The sequence below is a fragment of the Canis lupus genome, chromosome 4 (genome assembly GCF_011100685.1).
Source record: "Canis lupus familiaris isolate Mischka breed German Shepherd chromosome 4, alternate assembly UU_Cfam_GSD_1.0, whole genome shotgun sequence".
NCBI classification, from domain to species: Eukaryota; Metazoa; Chordata; class Mammalia; order Carnivora; family Canidae; genus Canis; species Canis lupus.
The window spans coordinates 69,032,491-69,053,271 of record NC_049225.1 but is presented as its reverse complement, the minus strand read 5'-3'; the positions used below and the strand labels follow the sequence as shown (position 1 = coordinate 69,053,271).

Below are 20,781 nucleotides of genomic sequence, written 5' to 3'. Positions count from 1 at the left end.
TCCCCCTGCCAAAAAGGGCAAGAAAATAGTTCAACTGTAAATGTGACAGTTGACTCTCACCTCCTGCCTCTTTGTGCCCTGAATAAGTTGTGAAATTTTGGGAAGGAAGTTGGAATGTTCACAAATATTAAAGAGCCAGCAATTCCCTTTTCAAAATGCTGTGTTCTCACATTTCTTTCTCACCCCCAACCTCTTTGGCATCTACCACCTGGGATTCCAACCCTTGCCCAATGAGACAGGCAGAAACTTAAGACTGCAGGGAAAGAATACCAAGTTGGTTGTCAATATGGCTCAATGCGAAGAGTTTGCATTTTCAGTAGACAAGCAAAGGTATCACCAACTCTTTGATTGACTTCATTATCGAAATGGTCTGGGCTTCCGCATAGATACAGCCCACATTTGTTTCAGTGAGAAAAGTAACAACAAAGAAAGAGCACGGGAAAGTCTAATTCACACCAGAGGCTTTCAAAGCAAATGGAAATAAGTGATATTTTTTCCTTGCATTGCACCTGAAAAGGGTGAAAAGAAATTTAAAAGCAACCCCTGATGTTAGGAAGCTGGCCTGACACTCATAACTAGGCCATATTACTTTCCCAGAATACCAGTCTCAGACAAGGTTACTCGAGCTCATGAGGCAGTGAGATGTAAAAAAATACTTTGTAATTTTGTCTAAGCACAAAAACAAGATCACCCATTAAGTAACAAAACATCTACCTCTCTACACTGAAATAAATGCAACTGCAACTCTTTTACCAATTATAGTTTATCCTCACTCTGGCCCTAGAGATAAGACTTAGGGTGGTACCATTTATAAAATTACCCTTGCTTTCTAACAGCATCCAATCTAGAGGGGACCTCTGCTTCCTTAAACCCTCTCCCCAGCCACTCAGCCTAAGCCCCAAATATATGGGGCTTAGAAGTACCTCCTAACAACAGTCTCTCCCTGGGGTGTCTCATGGTTCCCAATGGTGCGTGTTCTCCTTTGCTGCAGCAAGTAAGCTCAGCATGCTCAACTATATATTTGGGTCTAGTGATTTGGCAATTTCCTCTTCCCCCGGTCTTAAATAAGGTCTCTCCAGAGTATAGCTGTTTCCCTTAGATGAGCTTTCAGCGGAGTAGACTTGAGCTCCACATCGGGAGCCCTGCGTGCCCAGGGCAAGAAGGCAGAGCTGGCCTTAAGTCCTTGTCCTTGTATCTCAGTACCCTGTGCTGATCAGATCTGGTGCTTTACTTCGAGTAAAGTACTTTACTTTGACACCACTTACGGGCTCATCTACTGACAGTACATGTTATGGTCCATTTCAAATCCCAAATAAGCCTCCCTATCCCCCTAGTTGCTGGCTGAGGTCTACAAATTTTTGTGCCATAACTTGTTGACTAAACACTCCTGCTGCCTGGACCCTCCTTCTTTACTCTGTCCACCGTCAACTTATCTGCTTTTTGTGAGTCCCACTACATACTAGGCTAGTTCCTTTTCAGATGATAAACTCAATCTTTCCAGCAATTCCCCAGAAGGAAACTGAGATACAGTGAGACTAAAGTGGGTGAACCTCTATCCTATGCCACGCTTTTTAGAAAAGTATATGTATTTTTCCTCCCTGTCTCCCACACACACTACCTCTCTCTCTCACACACACACATATACCTGCACACATACACCCTCTCTCTCTCCCTTACACATACTCACGCTCCCTTCCTCTCTCTCTCTCACATACACACACACACACACCCTCATCAGGCACTGAATGAGCATCGGACTTCCCAACAGCTTGGCATTCTCTCTCGTCTTTGACTGTTCTGACACAAATAATGAAAGGTGCCTGCCTGTATTCACCTGTACTTTAATCATACAACATCAACAGAATGAGGGAGAGAGAGAGCTTTTATGTGTACTCCTTATTTAAAAGTTCTTGGGTCAAAAGTTGTTAAAACAGAGAGAGTAACAGACAGCCCTCCCTCCTGCCATACCCCAGCAGGACCCAGGCTGAAGTTGCTCTCGTGTCACATGGCCTCATGGTTGGAAGTTGTTACAGAATCTTCTTTTTTACTGTTTGAAATCAGGACTAGGAGGCCACTGGGTTGCAAAGTGCTGCAATATTAATTGGTTTTGGTAGAAGACATGAGTCTCAAAGTTACTAAGGCTTCTTGCAAAGGTATGTGCTTTTGAGCCCAGGGGAAGGAAGGCTTCGGTCCCCAAAGCCTTGCTCATGCTCCTGCAGCACAATAAACCTAGGGTGGAGCTATGTGACATGGGAGAGAAGAAGCATGAGAGAGAAGAGCAGAGAATCATCTTTTGGAAATCAGCGATGGGCAGCTCTGCTTTAGTGATAGAACAAATCTGGCAGGGTCTGGGGGTAGAGAGATCATGGCTTAGATTTAAGGAAGAACTACCTGAACCTGATTTTGGAAGGGGACTGATAAATCTTAACCCTTTTCAGGTTTCCAAAAACTAAGTTTATCTGTTGCTGGGAGGGAGGGATGTGGAGGTGCAGCTTGCTGGCAAGAGGAGCAATGCTACTCAAAGAAGGGCCCACTTGGAGTCCATTAGAAATTTAAAACTCTGATAGTGCTCCTGTAAACGCTGGGGTGCATGTGCCCCCATAACAGGATTGTCCACAATAGCCAGATTATGGAAAGAGCCCAAGTGTCCATCAACTGGTGAATGGATAAAGAAGAGGTGATATATACAGACAATGGAATATTATTCAGCCATCAAAAGAATGAAATCTTGCCATTTGCAATGATGCGGATAGTGCTTGAGTGTATTATGCTAAGCGAAGTAACTCAGTCAAAGAAAGACAAATACTATACGATCTCACTCACATGTGGAATTTAAGAAATAAAACAGATGAATACAGGGGAAGAGAAAGAAAACTTAAATAAAACAAAAACAGAGAGAGAGGCATACCATAAGAGACTCTTGACTACAGAGAACAAACTGAGGTTTGCTCTGGAGGGGGAAGGGTGGGGGATGGGTATTTAGGAGGGCATTTGTGATGACCACTGGGTATTTATATCTAAGTGATGAATCACTAAATTCTACTCCTGAAACTAATACTATACTATATGTTAACTAACTTGTATATAAAATCTTGGGGGGAAAAAAGAAGTTTAAAACTGTGAGCCACAGACTCATGAATCAGAGTCCGTGGGGCAACACCCAGAAATTCGTATTTGGACAAACTCTCCAAAAGTACAAGCCTCTCCATTTGCCAAGCCTTGTGCTCAAAAAAGGCTGCTTTCTGGAGCTTCCTTCTGATTTACAAACCAGGCTCCTCTTTCTAGTGGTTCAAAAGACCTAGATTCTGAATTGAAGGTCAGTTTTTCTGACCTTCAGTTTCTTAAATTAGAATTTGAGAATAATACCTGTTGAACAAATGAGGCTTCCAGTAAGTACATATTGAAGACATGAAATCTTATGATGGAAGCATCTCACAAACAATGGTTATTCTAATACCAATTTTCCATAGGTCCTTGATATTTTTTCTCTGTAGGCATATGTAACCTGGGGAGGCGGCTTTCTCTTCACTGAACAGACTGATCCAATATCAGCTGTTCTACTGGTACACTGACTTATCTAGGGACACATCCCAGGGAGCAGAGCCAGAAAGTTACTCTTCATGGAGACTGGTGCTCTCTCATGTCACCCTGAGCTGCCTTTGAACCATTGTGAATCTCCATCCTTCACGAGTTCCCTAAAGCTCCTAAGAGAACTGGTGTTGCAGATGAACAACTCCCCAGACCTGCTGGGTCCAGGCAGTGACAGGGTAAATTGAGTAGCAGGTGTGCTGTTTGAAGTGTGGTTGTGAACTGGGGTATGTCCCCATTAGATGGCAATATTAGAGCTTATTGTATTTGTGAGGTTGAAAGCCCAGGGAAGGCCAGCCCTGCACAAAATCCATGGCCCATCTCCAGCCCTGACCTCTGACTCCTCCAGGCAAGGTTCTAGGGCAGCTTGTTATGTTGCATGCAGTGCAGACTGAGAGCCAGCTTGTCCTTCCATGTTGATCCCTGCAGCCTAGTGGTTCAAAGCCTAGAGGGCCGGATGTCCTCTGGCCCTCTCCAGTTTCCTATCCATCCTCTGTGCTCACCCCTCCCGAAGGTATAGAGGATAGAATTCAGCCTATAAACTGAGAGACCTGGATTCTAATCCCATCTTTGCGGTCAGTTACCTCTGTTACTTTGGGCAATCATAGCATTCCTCTGGCCTCAATTTCTTTACTCAGTGGAAATAGTCCAATAAGCAGTAGGCACAAGGCTAGAGGATTAAGCTGAGTCACCTTTAAGTTCCTTTCCTTTCTATTATTCCTCAGTGGTGCTTCTGTAAGGGCCCCCATGACAGCATTCTACCTGGGTTTGCTTTATTGAGGAAGAGCCACAACTTCACATCTGTAGCCTTGCCCACCCAAACTGTGGCAAACTTGACCTCTGAACCTGACTCTGTCCTCCAAGAGGACAGATAACATATTATATGTTATATGTATCCACTGCTAAGAAATGTGAATTTTACCTAGTTTGCAGGAGTAAGGATAGAACTTGGTCAAACAAACCCCAAAATAATCCTGATTTTGCTCAATTAATATAAGAATTTTAAGCAGAGTACTAGACATTTCTTCAGTTCTTCATCTCTAATGGATCTAATAATACCTACCTTATTGGAGGGAGGATTAAATGGATACGATTCACATAAAGCACTTCCTACTGTGCCTGGCACATGATGTGGGCTCAACAAATCTAACTGCCTACATTTTCCCAGCTGGGTCATATTGGTGCTTATTAACAACCAACCAACAACCCATTACACCCTGAAAATTCTAACCTTATCCTTAAGGCAATGACTGTGATGATGAGAGAAAATGGGCCAGGTAGTTAGCACTGTATTAAACAGACATGGAACACTTAAAATAGATGATGATGATGATGATGATGATGATGATGATGATGATAGTCATCATTTTCATCACCTAAATTGTTGGCCTGTATAAACATTATCTAAATTAATTCAGCACCAATTGACTTGCCAAGATGCATTGTTCCTTGAATATTCTGACAGGTGGTCTGATTTTTTTTTTTAAACTAACAAAACCTATAATTTAATAAACCTCCACAAATTAGGAAAGGACTCAACTCAAGTTGCACACCTTCTTTTTAAGAATGTGTGAATTCCGTGGGGGTGAGGTGCAAAAGCTCGTGTTTGAGAAATAAATTAAAAATAGGTCTTTAAGAAATAAAAATCTGTGTCTTTTGGCATTGCTGAAACGTGAAAAATGCATCTGCAGTATTTGGAACCAGTGACCAGATTGAAAGCTACACTACCTGAATCCAGGCTGGCTTTGGTTTCCCTGAAATCCACTCATACCTTCAAACACTGTTTTCTAAATGCACGTGCTCACAGTTTTGTTAGCACAAATATTAAGCATAATAAAAAATTATAGAGAAACTAGTCAAATACAGGATCTTAGAACTGTAGGATTTTAGAACTGGAAAGTATCTTGGAGATAGTCTAGTTCAAACTCCGAATTTTGCAGTTAAAAATACTTAAGGCCCAGAGAGGTCTTAAAATCACCTAGTGACTTCTCCTTTGGTGGCAAAGGAGAGTCTCATTATATCTTCTGGTGCTAATATAGGCCTTTCTGAATGAGTAGCTTTGTGCACATAGCAAGAGGAAAATGGTAGAAAGTCATCTTTGTGGGCTTTATCATTTGATGAGAAAGAGAAGCAATAGGTCCTTGGGGAATCAAATGTTCTTTCACCGACTCTTTCAGAGGTAAGTCAATTATCTTTGCAAGGCACTATCCAATGACCTTCTCCTATAACCCTTACTCAGAAGGCTGAAATATGTCAAATCAAATCAAAACAAAACCCGAGTTCCACAAGAACACTATATGCAGAATATAGGCATTGCAATTTGTTTACAAGGAGGTCTTTCTAGAACTTCTGAGGGAAACTCTGTCATCTGGCCAGGTTCAGATATATTTGCAAATCATTTGCAAGTAATTTGCATAATCCTAGAGAGAAAAAAAGTGTTGATTCTACCTATTGTGTCTTCAACTTTTTAAATTTTTTCCTCCCACCCCTGTGCCCCCTCAACTTCTCTTTCTCTTTTCAATGACACAATTCTATTATTCCAGATAAGTAAGTCAGAAGCAAGTAAAAAGTTCTGAATTAGAGCAGATGACTGAGGACACTTTTTCAAAATGAATTCCATTGGGCTGTTAATAAGTGGTATCTGAAAAAAAAAATTAAGTGCTTGTACAATATTGCATTCGTTCAATTTAAATAGGATTCTTCACTAAAATGCTTGTTAGTGCCTTTTGTATGCTAAAGATTGTGAATCTTTTGAGAGTTGTGTAGATATATAATTTTCAGCACTATCTGATTTGATCTTTTACTCACAAATGCTACTTTACTAATACTGTACTATATAGCATAAGTAACCAAAAAGCAGTTCAGCTTAAAATGTGCAAAGACCTAGCTGCTTCAAATGCCTTAAGAGAGAAAAATGAAAGTCATCTATTCCTCGAGTAGATTTTTCTTCTCAACTACCCAAAGGCTATTCCCTACACAGGTAAAATCTGGGTATGGCTCTTGGCCAATCCAAAGCAGGAATATTATATGGAAAAGTGTTTTTCCTAAATATAGAACTAGGCAACAGAAGGTAGAGCTGGAAGGCTATGGGAAGGCTCCTTTAATGCCCAATGTGTAAAATTTAGAAATGGAAGCTTCCTTCATTAAAGATGTAGTGAGAATAAAGAATATTTGGATTGGCTGATTCTCAGACCCCTCCTGTCTCTTCCCCACTTCTATGGGTTCTCAGGGATTCCTCAAAATCTGAGGCCTTTGTGGGGTATGGTGGAGAACACACATTTTTATGTATATATACTATAACTCCCTCATTTTTAAGGGTGTAAGAGAGGTGATAAGTTATTTACCAAAACAATGACCTTTTGTAGAATGTGGTCCTATTAAATAGAAAGCCTTCTAGGTCTGATGAATACTTTGATGGGACTAACTGAGCCTTAGGGCCAGAAGAGAGGTAAATAATTTAGCATAATAATCTAAAGGAGAATATGGAATCTCCAAGACAATGTGGGGGTAGGGTAAGAAAAGAGATGAAAAAAAATACCAGAAGAAGGAGGTGGAAGAGACGTTTCAGCCAGGAGACTTGAGGATGGGGTTAAAATGATATAGATGTCATTGTGGTAAGATATCCCAGGCCAGAATATTTGTACTTACAGACAATTCTAAAAATCAATTTTAAATTATCAGTATCATTTTAACTCTGTATGGAGGAACCCTTCAACTCCAATGGCGTGTGGCTTTCACTGCCAGAAAATGACAATAACTGCTACTTGAGTTGGCTTATATTCCCAATGACCAGTTGGACACATCTACTGGATCCATAGACCTGACTATAGCTTCCCCACCTTCTAAGTCCCTGTGCCTTTGTTTCCTGATTCCACAAATGTCTGCATCACTCATTCTACTTCTCAAGAGGAAACTTTATCTCCAACTCTTTTCTCCATTCAGACCACAGAGGTAAATTGTTATCAAACAATCCTAATTTTTGCCGTGGCATACCATTCCCTTCTGTGTTTTCTCCCTTCCTCTGGTTTGCATTACTGTGCCAAAACCATTCCAAGCACCTCTTCATTGTCCCTTCTCTCCAATCCTCTGCCTCCATGCTACACCATGTATCTATCTGGTCAAGCTCCTATGCCACTAGTTCCCCACAAGATGAAATCCTTTCTTTAGCCTGGCTAAAGGCTTTCTTGCAAATCTGTTCCTGTCTCACTGCAAACCTATCTCCTGCCATTCCGTACTCTACATGCTGTGCTATGAAGCCATCCATACCAATTCATCTCATCTTTTCTCATCTTCTGGTCTTTCCCTACAATGACCTTGAGCAAAACATGTGTGCTCTATCTCCTTACCATAATTAAAAATATCAATTAAAGTTAAAGATAAACATATGATAAGAGTTACATTTTCTCTTCAGACAATATTTGCATTGTTTAATACTTTAACTCAAAAGAATAAATAATGCATACAATTCTAGACATTGTATCACACTCATGGGAAAGAGCTCAAATTATATACCTCACAAGTAATCACCACTCCAACATATATGGCTGGGTTTGACACATGGAATACCCACACTCTGGAGGGTGATTCTTACTTATGGCATAGTGTAAGGAATAGAACATAGCTTGAGAAGAATGGAATTTGGGTCTTTGTGTCCTTGTTCATAGTCCAACTGGCCTTAAGCAAAACATTTCACTTCTCTGAACCTCAATTTTTATTTGTAAGACAATATCTACTTCCCAGGGTTGTGCAGATCAAATAGAATTAGGTAAAAAATACATATATTCTCTATTGCGAACAATAGAGAGAAGGCTTTGTAATCTATAAAGCGCTATGCAAATGTGTAAAAGAGTGCTATGAAAAGATATCTGAAAAAAAAAATAAAACAAAACAAAGATACAAAAAAAAAAGAAAAAAGAAAAAATATCTGGACATGGAGTCAAAACACATGGTTCTATATGTTGATCTGTGTTCTAGGAAAAAAGTTGAAGTCTTAATCCCTTGTACCCATAACTGTGGCCCATTTGGAAGTAGGGTGCTTGCAGACATAATTAAGTTAAGATGATATCATTAGGGTGGTCCCTAATCCAATATGACTGGTGTCTTTATAAGAAGAGAAAACAAAGACACATGGGGAGAACACCATGTGAAGATGGAGGCAGAGACTGGAATGATGCATCTACAAGCCAAGGAATACCCAGGATTGTCAACTGTCACCAGAGTTAGTGGGGAGCCATGGAAAAGATTCTCCCTCAAAACCATCAGAAGGAGGTGACCTTGCTGACACCTTGATTTCAGACTTCTAGCCTCTGGAGCTGGGAGACAGTAAGTTTCTTCTGTTTTAAGGCACCCAGTTTGTGGTATGCTGTGTGCAGCCCGAGGAAACTAATATACATAAGTATAAAGTTTAGGTCTATCAGTTAATGGCTCTATGGATTCGTGTGAAATTCCTTAAGCTTTTTCTCTGATATCTTTTTTTTTTTTTTTTTTCTCTGATATCTTAAGGACACTTACCTTTCTGTGATAGTTTCTCTGAGGCCACTGGCCACTCCTTTGACCACAGTGCTAGCTTTGGGGGTCAGCACCACCTGAGATATAAAAAACGAACCCTTCTTTCTTCTCTCAGTGATGGATGCCTGAAGAAACTGGATCAGTTTTTCTGGGTCTGTGGTGTTGGCCCAGGGTGCTGGCATCATCTGCCCAGGCCAGAGAAAGGGCACTTCCAAAGCCACTGGACTATGGTAGAAGACTAGCACTTGATAGTCTTTCTCCCACAGGTACGTTAGGCTAACTTCCTGGGCAAAAATTGCTGGGCACATCTTGTTTCCATAGATGTCTTTCAGCATTTGGACCAGTTTTTCATGGTGATATTTCTGCATCCCATAAAAATGGTTGAAGTCCAAGAATACTACCTCCTTATGGTGATCTGTGAGGAATGCATTAATCTCCTCAAGGCCTTCATTGACTTTGGCACTGAACAAACCATGAGCAAAGTAGAGTTCATTGTCAGGGTCTCTGGGCTTGGTGGAAATTCGAAGATCAAAATAACGGATCCCAGCTCCTAGCTGACCAGTAAAGTTCATTGTTTGAGTGGCTAACCATTTCCGCATCAGCTTTTTGGCTACAGTTCCAAACACAGAGACAAAATTCTGGACGGTTTCTGGCTGTTCAGGTCCTACGGGTGAGGCTTCATCAATGTAGAAGCTGAAGGAATCATGAGATCCTAGAAAAATAACAAGGCACAATGCGGTTACAATTCAGTCCTTTGCTCTTCCCAATTTCTTTCCTCCTTACAATGTCCATATCTCTCCCTCAAATGAACAAAAGAAAATGATAAGCAACATTTACTTAGTTCAATCTTGTGTCTTAGGTAGGTCCTTACTATAGCCTAAATAGTACACATGGCTTTCAACAGATCAAACTGATAATGAAATGATTTTAAAAATCCCTTCTGATCTATATTATAAAAAAAAAGATCATATTTTACTTCTGTAAACAAAGAACTTAATGCATGCATTAGCATTGGCTTTCCATGTAGGTGGCATAAATGACTGTCCATAAAGTGGAATTCACTGGTTCCCAAGTACTTTGTCTATGATCTTGCTCTTTCCTTTCACTGTGAGTTGATTTTACCAGTAGAGAGCTTGTTTCAATGAATAAAGGAGACTTTTTCAAGGGCAGATGATCAGCATATGAACTGGTACCTCATATACTTTGGAAAGCACAAGAGATCCCTATAGAGGAAGGGAGAAATAAATAAGAGGACAGTACAATGTTGATATATTTAACATCATTCCTGATGCCGTGTTTGAGCAACTATGAAGGTAGATGAGGTCAAGTACTTTTCAAATATTGAATAAACAATTTTTCTTACAAGTTAACAAAACTAACAGCATTTAAAAATTAACTAATAGACTATTTTCTTCACAAATATTTCCTCTCAACAGTGAAAGCTCTCTTTGGAGATGGCTTCCAAATTTGAAAGAATTTCTTTCTAGGAAGAACAAGGGCAACCTATTTAATTATGGTTATTATTATTATTATTATTAGTCTGTTAAAAATATCAGAACTCCAGAAATGTGGCAATGAACATGTGCATGATTTGCCTGTAAGTATAGAGGGCCATATAAAATATTATTGGACCCAATGAACAAAAATGGTTTCAGTTTTAATTTGATTTTTCAAAGTCTCCTTCAACTCTTGGGCATAACTTACCAAACAGGTAAAATGAAATTAACGTACACTGAATTTTTACACATTACAAAGGGGAGATGTCGTCATTTCCTATCCGTTATTCAGGCTTCCTCAGGCCATGCTGCCCCACTCCTGATTAGTTCTCTCGAAACTAAAAAATACACATCTTGTTCTAGTTCTTATACTCCTCCCAACCAAGACATACAACACTCCCCTTTATGTTTATCACCCATCACCCCAGGGCCTTTGCCTGATAAGCTTTTTGGAGCAAATATTTATCTTTGTCTATATTCCAAAGCTACATCAATCTATCTCTCTCCCTGTACATCTATCTCTGTCAAGCATTAAACAGCCCAGAGGAATCACAGAAGTATGAACTTCAGACACTTCTGTAAGTTGTTAGGGAAAATATTTTGAAAAATACTTTAATACCTTAAAAATGATAACCTTTAAGATTTAGAACAGCTAACTCCTCAGAATTATTGGATTTTTTTTTAAACAATGAAAAGTAACCCCAAAATACAGAAATGCCATGTTTAATTTAATCTGGAACTGTCTGATCTATTTATCTTTAGTACATGGTATGGGAAGAAAATGTCAGCACTTTCTGAATAAGCAGAACTGGCAGTTTGGATCTGGCATTGGCAAATTTTAACAGGGATTTAAGTTGCTGCATATTGATTTATTAGTGGCTGTTCAGCCAATTGCTAATATAAATGAAAAAGCTAAACAAACTGTACTGTGGATCAATATACAGAGAGAATATATTGAAAGAAAGAAAGAAAAAGATGAGTTTAAGAAGAACTATAATCAAATGTTCTAGGATTAGGATAGGTACAAATGAATAAGTAAACCTTCAAAATAAGGGTTAATTAATAAAATTTTTAAAAATAATTTAAAGTTGACTTAAAGGCATGTGAAAAAATATGGGAGGAAAATAATCGGTTACCTCTATAACCTAGTAGAAGACATAATTGAAAGTAAGCAGAAAGGGAATCAAATATGACTAGATTTCTTTTTCCAGAAATGAGTGGTTCTTTACTCTCAATATGAATTTAGTTTCACCATTCTGTCATGTGGCTATCTGGCAAATTAAAAAAAAAAAGAAAAAAGCCTAGGAAAGTTACCAATTTTGAAAAGCCTATAAAATAATATTAGTCTCTAGATTAAATTATTTGTTGACATTTCAGGAAAATATAAGATCAAAATAAGGTAATGTTAAAATAAAAATTAAAAACAGCCGTCAGAAGAAAAAACCATTCATACCCCTACCAATATTTATTCTAAGCTAGATGACTCTGAAGTACATGCACAGCATTTGGTGCAGAATGATGCACCAGATGCAAACATTATTTGGAGAGGAGAATTAAATCATCAATCAATACAAAACACTATCTTTGCATTTGGGGAGAAAAAACATAATCTAATGTTGGCCAAAAAAGGAATATCTTCATGGCTTTGATTTCATTTGGAATAGTACTTCCTCCCCAAACTCAACGTTTTCACTAAGCCATTAAGTTTTCTTTTTTTTTTTTTTAAAGATTTATTTATTTATTTATGATAGACAGAGAGAGAGAAGCAGAGACACAGGCAGAGGGAGAAGCAGACTCCATCCCGGGAGCCTGACGTGGGATTCGATCCCGGGCCTCCTCGATCGTGCCCTGGACCAAAGGCAGGTGCTAAACCGCTGCACCACCCAGGGATCCCGCCATTAAGTTTTCTATTGGTTTGAACTTAAAACAAAAACACAACAGTATTTTATGCCCTTTCAATAACAGAGGAAAAGTCTGGCTCTTCCCTGGTTCTTTAAAATCAGAACCCTGTCCCACAAGACTGCTAAGCATATGTCTTTGTTCTTGGCTATATCTTCAACCTTTCTGCCTTATCTGGTCCGATATTTTGCTTCTACATTGGCCCAGTATTCCTGGGCTCACTTCTTATCATTCTCTTATCTACAACCCAAGCTCCTATCTCAAATTTGATACTTAATGTTGCTCCCCTGGTTCTGAGCTTAGACTCACAATTTTGGGTCTGATTTGCCTTCTCTACTCAGAGGAGAGTTGGCTACTCCCATTATGAACCCACATTCAAGTTCATTTGCTCTGGCTCTGAATAAGTGAATGGAACAGAAGAGGTAATTTTTTTCCATTTCTCTGAAACCAGAACTTTTTATTAGTTTCTCCTCAGTCTGCTAAATCATTCCTTCATTGAGGAATGCTTCTTTTTTTTTTTTTTTTTTTTTTTTTGAGGAATGCTTCTAAAATAGACTCCAACACTCCCTGCCCTCTGGCATTCATTGCCCCTTCCCACAGTCCTCCAGTATGGGCCTAATCAGGTGACTTGTTTCTAACAAATTAATAACAAAAACATGATGGTATGATACCACTTCTCAGATTAGATTACAAAGACTGTGACTTCCATCTTGCTACTCTCTCCATACTGACATTGATGAAGCAAAATGCCATGTTGGAGAAGCCCATGTGACAAAGAATTGGGAATGGCCTCTAGCCAACAGCAAGCTAGGAAACCAGGCCTTCAACCTAACAGCCCTCAAGGATCTGAATCCTGTCAATGGCTGGTGGGTAAGCTTGGAAGTGCATCCTGACCCAGAAGGATCTTGATTTGTAGCCTTGTAAGGGACCCTGAAGCAAAGAATCCAGTTAAGTCTTGCCTGGATTTCTGACCCATAGAAACTGTGTGTTATTTTAGTTTTTGGATAATTTGTTATACAGCAGCAGTTAATACACGCTATAACAACTTTTGTATTAACAAAGGGATTTGAGGTCTATAGACCCAATTGCCTAATATAAGAATTTGGAATTTACTACGTATGTGGTGAGTGTAGCATAACATACAGTTAAGTCACTATGTTGTACACTTGAAACCAATGTAACATTGTGTGTCAACTATACTTAAAATAAATAAATAAATACTTGAAATTTTAATGCAAATAAATTAAAAATGTTTATGTGCAGGGACATCTGGGTGGCTCAGTCAGTTAAGCATCCAACTTTTGGTTTTGGCTTAGGTCATGGTCTCAGGGTCATGGGATCAAGCCCCATGTCAGGCTCCACACTGAGCATGGAGCCTGCTTGGGATTCTCTCTTTCTCCCTATGCCCCTAACCCTGCTTATGTATGCTTCCTCAAAAAAAAAAAAAAAAAAGTTTGTGCATCTTTCTGTACTTGAGAATAATGCATCAGGTAAAAGAATGAAAGAAAAAAATTAGTTTAAAGGGTCTTCTTGAATGTACAAACAGAGTTATTCCATTCTGTGTACTGTCGTGGATGATCTTAGATGTCATCTGGCCTAACTAACTAGCATGCAACATCCATTTTATTTACCCAAAAGTATAAGAAATATGTCTGATAATCTAATTTTATGGTCTCTGGTAGCACTGGACTTAGTTTCTCAACCTATTGTGTGATGTGATAGGAAAAATTCTAAGATGGTCTCAAAGCATCCACACCCTGAGTACAGATGCCCTGTATAATTCCTCTCTTCTTGAGTGTGGTGAGTATGATGCGATAGCATTCTCATGATTATGTTCTAGTATACAGAAAGGAATTTTTTTCCCCCAGATGTAATTAAGGTCTCTAATCAGTAGGCTTTGAGTTAACTAAAGAGAAATTATCCTATTCTGAGGGGGACTGACCCAAAAACCCATAAAAGAGACAACAGGCAAAATGCAATGTCATAGAGAGGATTGTATGGTATTTGAAGGGATTAATACTAGAGTAGTATGAATATTCCTTTAAAAAAAAGAAAATTCCTTTAAGGTGAAAACATCTGAACCATAAGGAACCACAAAAAAAGAAACATTCATCTAAATTTAAGCAGAGCTTCTAAAAATACAGGTGCCATTGACTTCACTCCCAGGGAGTTTCTTAATTGGGAAAATACTGACCCTTAGCACCAGGAAGTATAAATTCACCTACTCATTAGATTAAAAAAGCCCAATATAACCTTCCGTGCTCTCCCATGAAGCCCTACCTGCCTCCTTTTGGCTAAATTTAACATACAAGCCTTTTCTTCCTGGTTATTCAGTGAGATACTCATGTCCGAGTGATCCTGCATGTACACTGTGCACACATAGATAAACCTCATTTTTGCTCCCGTTAATCTGTCATCAATTAATTTGCAGACTGCTGATCACAGGACCCAAGCTGGGAGAGGAAAAGTTGTCCTTCCAACTCTGTGGAATAGTGGGCAGATTCAAGGAGCCTAACGACCACAGCCCCACAACTTAAGGAACTAGATCCTGCCAATAAGCAGCAAACTTGCAAGAGGAGCCTCAGCCTCAGATGATGAGATTACAGCCTTGGCCAACACCTTGATTTCAGTCTGGTGTAGTCTGGCCTTCAGATTAAATTGAGTAATGCAGTACATTAAAAGCAGCACGGAAATGGGTGTTGGGAGATGAGCCTCAAACTCAAGCTCAATGACTAATGCACAATTTAATACTGGTGGATCATCAGGTTGTTAATCATTCTGGCTTTGGGTTACCCAATTTGCTCAATTAAAATACTCTGCATACCTACTTCACAGGATTTTTATAAAGAATAAATGAAACCTTGTTCACAAAAGTTCCCTATAAGGACTATAAGCCTTAAATTACTGTTATTTTCTTATGGTGGGATACCTAGCCACAAAATATAGATTCATTTGTGACCAAGAAAACATCACCTAGATTAATACACTTGGGATGGTTGTGTAAGCTCACATGGGAGGGAGGACAAGAAGGGAAATGATTTAAGTTGTAGGATTTAGGTTTGTAAATAGTTTTTGGAAAACAAGATTCTTATCTACCATTTGTCTAAGATTTTAGCCAATATTGAGCAATCAAATTTACCCCATTCTTTGTTGCTCTAAATAGCAACTAAATATTTATATTCTGCTGTGCACTTAGACTAGATACTGACCCTCTTTCATTCAGTATCTTTCCAGTATTATCTATAAAAGTTCTTTGGGATGAACTTCTGGTTGATCTCTTGATTTGGCTACAGTTCCATTTCAAATTCTACAAAACTATGGGTTTAATAAACATCAAAGAGAATGTATTAAATCAATTTCATCTGTGAACCTTCCGAATAAAAGGCCTAGTAGGCCAGGGCTTGCCATGCCCATGCCTGTATGATTCCAATATCTCTATGTTGACCTCGGAATTCAGGTTCTGACTCCATCAAAATCAGAACTGCTCCCTTCCTTGCTCTACAGAGTACTGAGCTTGCTTACCAGTTGACGTGTGGAGTGCCATGCTTCCCTCTTCCTGCCTGTTTCATTCCTGTCTTTTGGCATAGTGCTGAGGTTTTTAAGACTCTTGCTGTCTGGTGGCAGGTTTCTAGCATATTTGATACTTTGATAGCTTTTATGATAATAGGGCCAACACCCCAGAAACAGGGAAGCATAGGTACCCTCCACCTGTGAACCAAAAGAAAATTGATGGATGAGGAACTGAAAGGGTTTTTGAGGCCCTTTTCTAGGGTAGAGATAGGCTGGTGGCACAATTTCTACCTTCCATAGGAAGAGATGCAGCTCTGGAGTGAAGTTTACCCTCTTGTCTTCCCTTTTTGAAATTTCTTTTTTCTTTTTTCTTTTTTTTAAGATTTTATTTGAGAGAAAGAGAAAGAGCAGTCATACACAAGCCGGGGGGTGGGTGCAGAGAGAGAGGAAGAAGCAGACTCCTCACTGAGCCGGGAGCCCAATGCAGGGCTCCATTCCAGGACCCTGAGATCATGACCTGAGCAGAAGGTAGCCGCTTAATCAACTGAGCTACCCAGGAGCCCCTGCTTTATGAAATTCTTAATCCTAGTCTTCTTTTATGACCCACATGTATTCCCTTATCTGTGGTGAAGAATTTTTTTCATTGATGGTGGTCTTCCCTTCTCCTGAATGCAGTCCCCTCTCATCAACTAGGAACTTATTAGATGTCGTTACTAACACTTACCATGTTTTAAATATTTTCTCTTTGTATCTGGCTCTCTGCCTGCAGACCCTCCTCTCTCCACACACACATATATGCACACATGATAAGCAGACTGTAAGCTTCCTAAAAAAAAAAAAAAAAAAAAAAAAAAACAACCCTATGCCTTATAATTCTGTGTCAACGACTGCACCCGGTTTTATTAATATAAAACTATTTGAAGTCAATGGGTCAAAATTGTTCAAATGGGATATGCTGCAAAGGTGAAATAACTACTTCTAATAATCAGTTTTATAGCTTAGCCCATTTTTCTTTACATCTCGTCTCAAATTTCTCAGGAAATTAGTCTATGCAGCCTGGCTCTCTCTCCCTAACTTCAGTTCCATCTCTCATCCACTGTGATCAGACCATCACTATTGCCACTCATATCAGTCATCTGTGAAATATCATTGATGACCATTACAGAGGACTCATGAGCCATTTCTGTCACCTCATTCCTAAGTCTTCCCACAGAACTCAGCAGGCATTCAGTTAAATTGTTGTAACTCAGCAACAATTCAGTTGTTGGATAAGAGTGAATCCTGCTCAGCCTTTCTGGAACATTTGACACTGCTGTGCTCCCTTCTCGAAATGTTTTCTCCCTTTGGCTTTTGGGATATGGCTCTTCCTGGTTTTCCTACACTCTCTGTGATTGTCCTTCCTCAGTCTTCTTGGTGACCTTTTCTTGTTCTTCCAGCTCCAAAATGAGGGTGTTATCCGAAGCTCTATTCAAGACTTCCGGTGGCACCCTGCTTTTTCCACAGGTAATCTCATCCACTTCTTTAGCCTCATGCCTTTATTAGATGCACCATGAACTGATACCACCTCACCTGACCTGCATTCCACACCCCCTATCTGCCTACCAGGTAACTCAATTTCATCACTCCATGGGAATCTTAAACTTTAAATGTCCTAGATGAACCTTAGCATCTTCCCCTTCTAAACTGCTCCTTTTCATGTGCCCTCTAACACACTTAATTTTCTTCTAATCCTCCTATCTCATCCTTGGGTTCACCTTCCATTCTTACCTGCCTCGGGAGCCTCCCATTTAATCGGTCTTAAGGTCCCACTGTATTGACCTTCAAATCCTCTCTCAAATGTTCTTTCTCCTTTTCTGTTCCAGTGGCCTGGTTTCCTGTTGGTACCACTGCAATAGCTTTCAGGTACTATTCCATTCATCCCAGCTGCCACTTCCCTTCCACACTCCTCAAAGGTTTTATCCTGTGTCAGCCAGTTGAATGGATTTAATCTTAGAGAAAAGATATAATTGATTCCAGCTAAATACACTGGCATTCATCAACAAGTTCCTCTTGCCTTCTGTCCTATTTTAATCAATATGAATTTTGAGTCGGTAACTTATATCTAGTAGCCAACTCTTCTAGGGGAATCATCTGCTCTTATGACTCCCTGCCACCTCTTTGAGACTGAAATCTCATCACTAGATGCTAGAATGGTAACTAGAACCTGGTTATCTGCTGAGTCTGTCTGCCTGTTGGTATTCCTTTAATACCCTTCATTACTGTCTCCAGAGTACTAATTAGCCAGCTCCATTCCCTAAACACAACTAAATCCCTAAACACAAGCTTTTGTGTGGACTCTGGCCTTGAGAGGTTGCAAACCTGGCTGAGGGCATATAGGACTTTCACATCAGCACACGATCCTCTCTGCAGGTAGAAGTGTATTGCCCTGTCCCTGACAGTATTTAAAGTAAACAAAATTCACTCTTGGCCTCTAACTATAATGGAGGAGAAAAAATGTACAGATTATGAAAATAATATTAATTCTCAAGTCATTTTTACTTGGTTTGGAAGTGAATCAATTCTCTCCACTGTAAATGCATGATGCTCAATTGGACAGAAAAAAAAATCCTTTAAAATTAATTAGTTGGTTCTTACCTGACAACCTATAATAAATCTCATTAATTTTTGTTTACCACATTAATTAAACTGATCAGTTATAGGATTTTTTTGGAGACAAGGACCACACCTTGAAGAATAGGAGTCACTCCTTACTCTCAGCACATAATCTTGCCTCAGTCCTCCAGCACATGATCAAGTCTTTTTGGACAATATAAGAGATTTTGCATCATCAGAGATAATGTACAATATGTATCAGAAACCAAAACACCTCTAGAATTGAACAGATAATTAAAAACCACACACTGGTAATATGTACACTTCACTTGACATAATACATGTATAGAAAATAAATTTTCAAATAATAAATCTGACATATCTTGCAGAACACTGAGATGAATCCTTTCATAAAAGAGTGATGAAAATAGTCGTGCTGTGATTTATCTTTGGCTAAATCTGTATCTTTCATATCATGTAATGCCTCCCCCCCGCCCCCCACCAGCACACCTCAGAGACAGTAAGCAGAAGTAAAGGAAGTTGGTTTCCTCACATAAGTCTTTTGATCCAGGATCCCAGATGTGAAATTTGAGAAGCCCCATTACATTGATGCTTCCCAGGGGTACAGAAGCTCAATATTCATCACAATTTCTTTAAAATTGCTGGGCTGTTTCCTTAAACCAATAGATGAGCCAACAGCGAATAGTTTAAGAGCAGCAGTGTTCCAGTCAAGGGGCAGGAAAGACAGCTTGTTCTAATTGCCACCCTTGGTAAAACTATTTTTTTATTTTTTTTTTATTTTTATTTTGGTAAAACTATTAAACCTGCTTTTCATATGAATTTCTTTTTAAGGACTATCAATAGAGCTGCCAGAAAAATAATTAAAAGAGACCCCAAGAAACAGAGAAGTTCGAAATCACTGTCTACGCCAGCTCAGCCGCGCATTCTCCCTTGCACTGCATCTATATGGGTGCTTCTCAACAGCCAGTCACATGAAATCATTCTTCAAGGTTTTGCTGTGAGGGCAGCTTCCAGAAGGGGAAGGTCCTGAGACCAGGAAGGATTTATAAGTTGAATATAAAGATTTAAGAAAAAAAAAAAAAACAGTAGATCAGGAGTATTTGTTGGGTAATTTGAAAGAACAATAGACCCATCTGCTTTCCTAAAGCATGGTACTCAACCAATGGTCATTTTGACCCCAGAGACTTTTTTTTTTTTAAGATTTTTATTTATTTGAGAGAAAGAGAGCACACAAGCAGGGGGAGCTGCAGGCAGAGGGAGAGGGTGAAGCAGACTCCCTACTGAGCAGAGAGCCCGATGTGGGACTCGATCTGAGGACTCAGGGACCATGACCTGAGCTGAAGGCAGATGCTTAACCAACTGAGCCACTCAGGCACCACGACCCTAGAAATATTTGACAACATGTGGAAATACTTTGCATTGCTACAACTGATGGGAGTGGCTACTGGCACCTAATGGGTAGAAGGTCAGGAATGCTTCTGCACATACACCAACTGTTCCCACAACAAAGAATCAACCAGCTCAAAATGTCAGTAGTAACAAAGTTGAGAAATCTACTCCAATGGAAACCATATAGGCAGATAGAGTGATTTCCAGAGGTAGAAACCAACACTGAATTTCTCTGCTTCATCTATACACACATTTCCCCATACCTATAGCTCATCTCTTGCACACTTCTCCTTTTCTCATTCTACTTTGAACTGTCTAAATACATACTGCATCTGAAAACTGTCACACATGAGGCATTGTTTTTGAGTTTCTTTATTTTTATTTTTATTTTTTTATTTTTTTTTAATTTTTATTTATTTATGATAGTCACAGAGAGAGAGAGAGAGGCAGAGACACAGGCAGAGGGAGAAGCAGGCTCCATGCACCGGGAGCCCGATGTGGGACTCGATCCCGGGTCCCCAGGATCGCGCCCTGGGCCAAAGGCAGGCGCCAAACCGCTGCGCCACCCAGGGATCCCCTTGAGTTTTTTTAAAACCCAACAGAATATGTGGCTTTGGCACTTCTACTAATCTCTTGATTTTTGCTTCAAAATTTCTTTCAACTGTTCTGACAAGTTCTCAAGGTAATCAGTAGCTCTTTTAGACTAAAATTAAACCCATGCAGACAGGTACCTTTTATTGTTGATCTCCATCAACACTCCAGAAGTTTCTTCGTGGCA

General features: G+C 39.5%; 1 protein-coding gene across 5 annotated transcripts in view; it reads right to left on the bottom strand.

Annotated features, from left to right (window-relative positions):
- PLCXD3 (phosphatidylinositol specific phospholipase C X domain containing 3) overlaps positions 1 to 20,781 on the bottom strand; it is a 184,602-nt gene that overhangs the window by 69,185 nt on the left and 94,636 nt on the right. For 4 of the 5 annotated variants that reach the window (XR_005358530.1, XM_038535223.1, XM_038535221.1 and 1 more), the window contains exon 2: positions 9,100 to 9,808. Coding sequence is in view for 4 of the 5 variants with exons in the window: in XM_038535223.1 (XP_038391151.1) it covers positions 9,100 to 9,808 (709 nt within the window). In the remaining variant the exon portion in view is untranslated. Of the gene's footprint in view, positions 1 to 9,099; positions 9,809 to 16,013; positions 16,200 to 20,781 lie in introns of all 5 variants that reach the window. The other variant, XM_038535222.1, reaches the window with a different exon arrangement.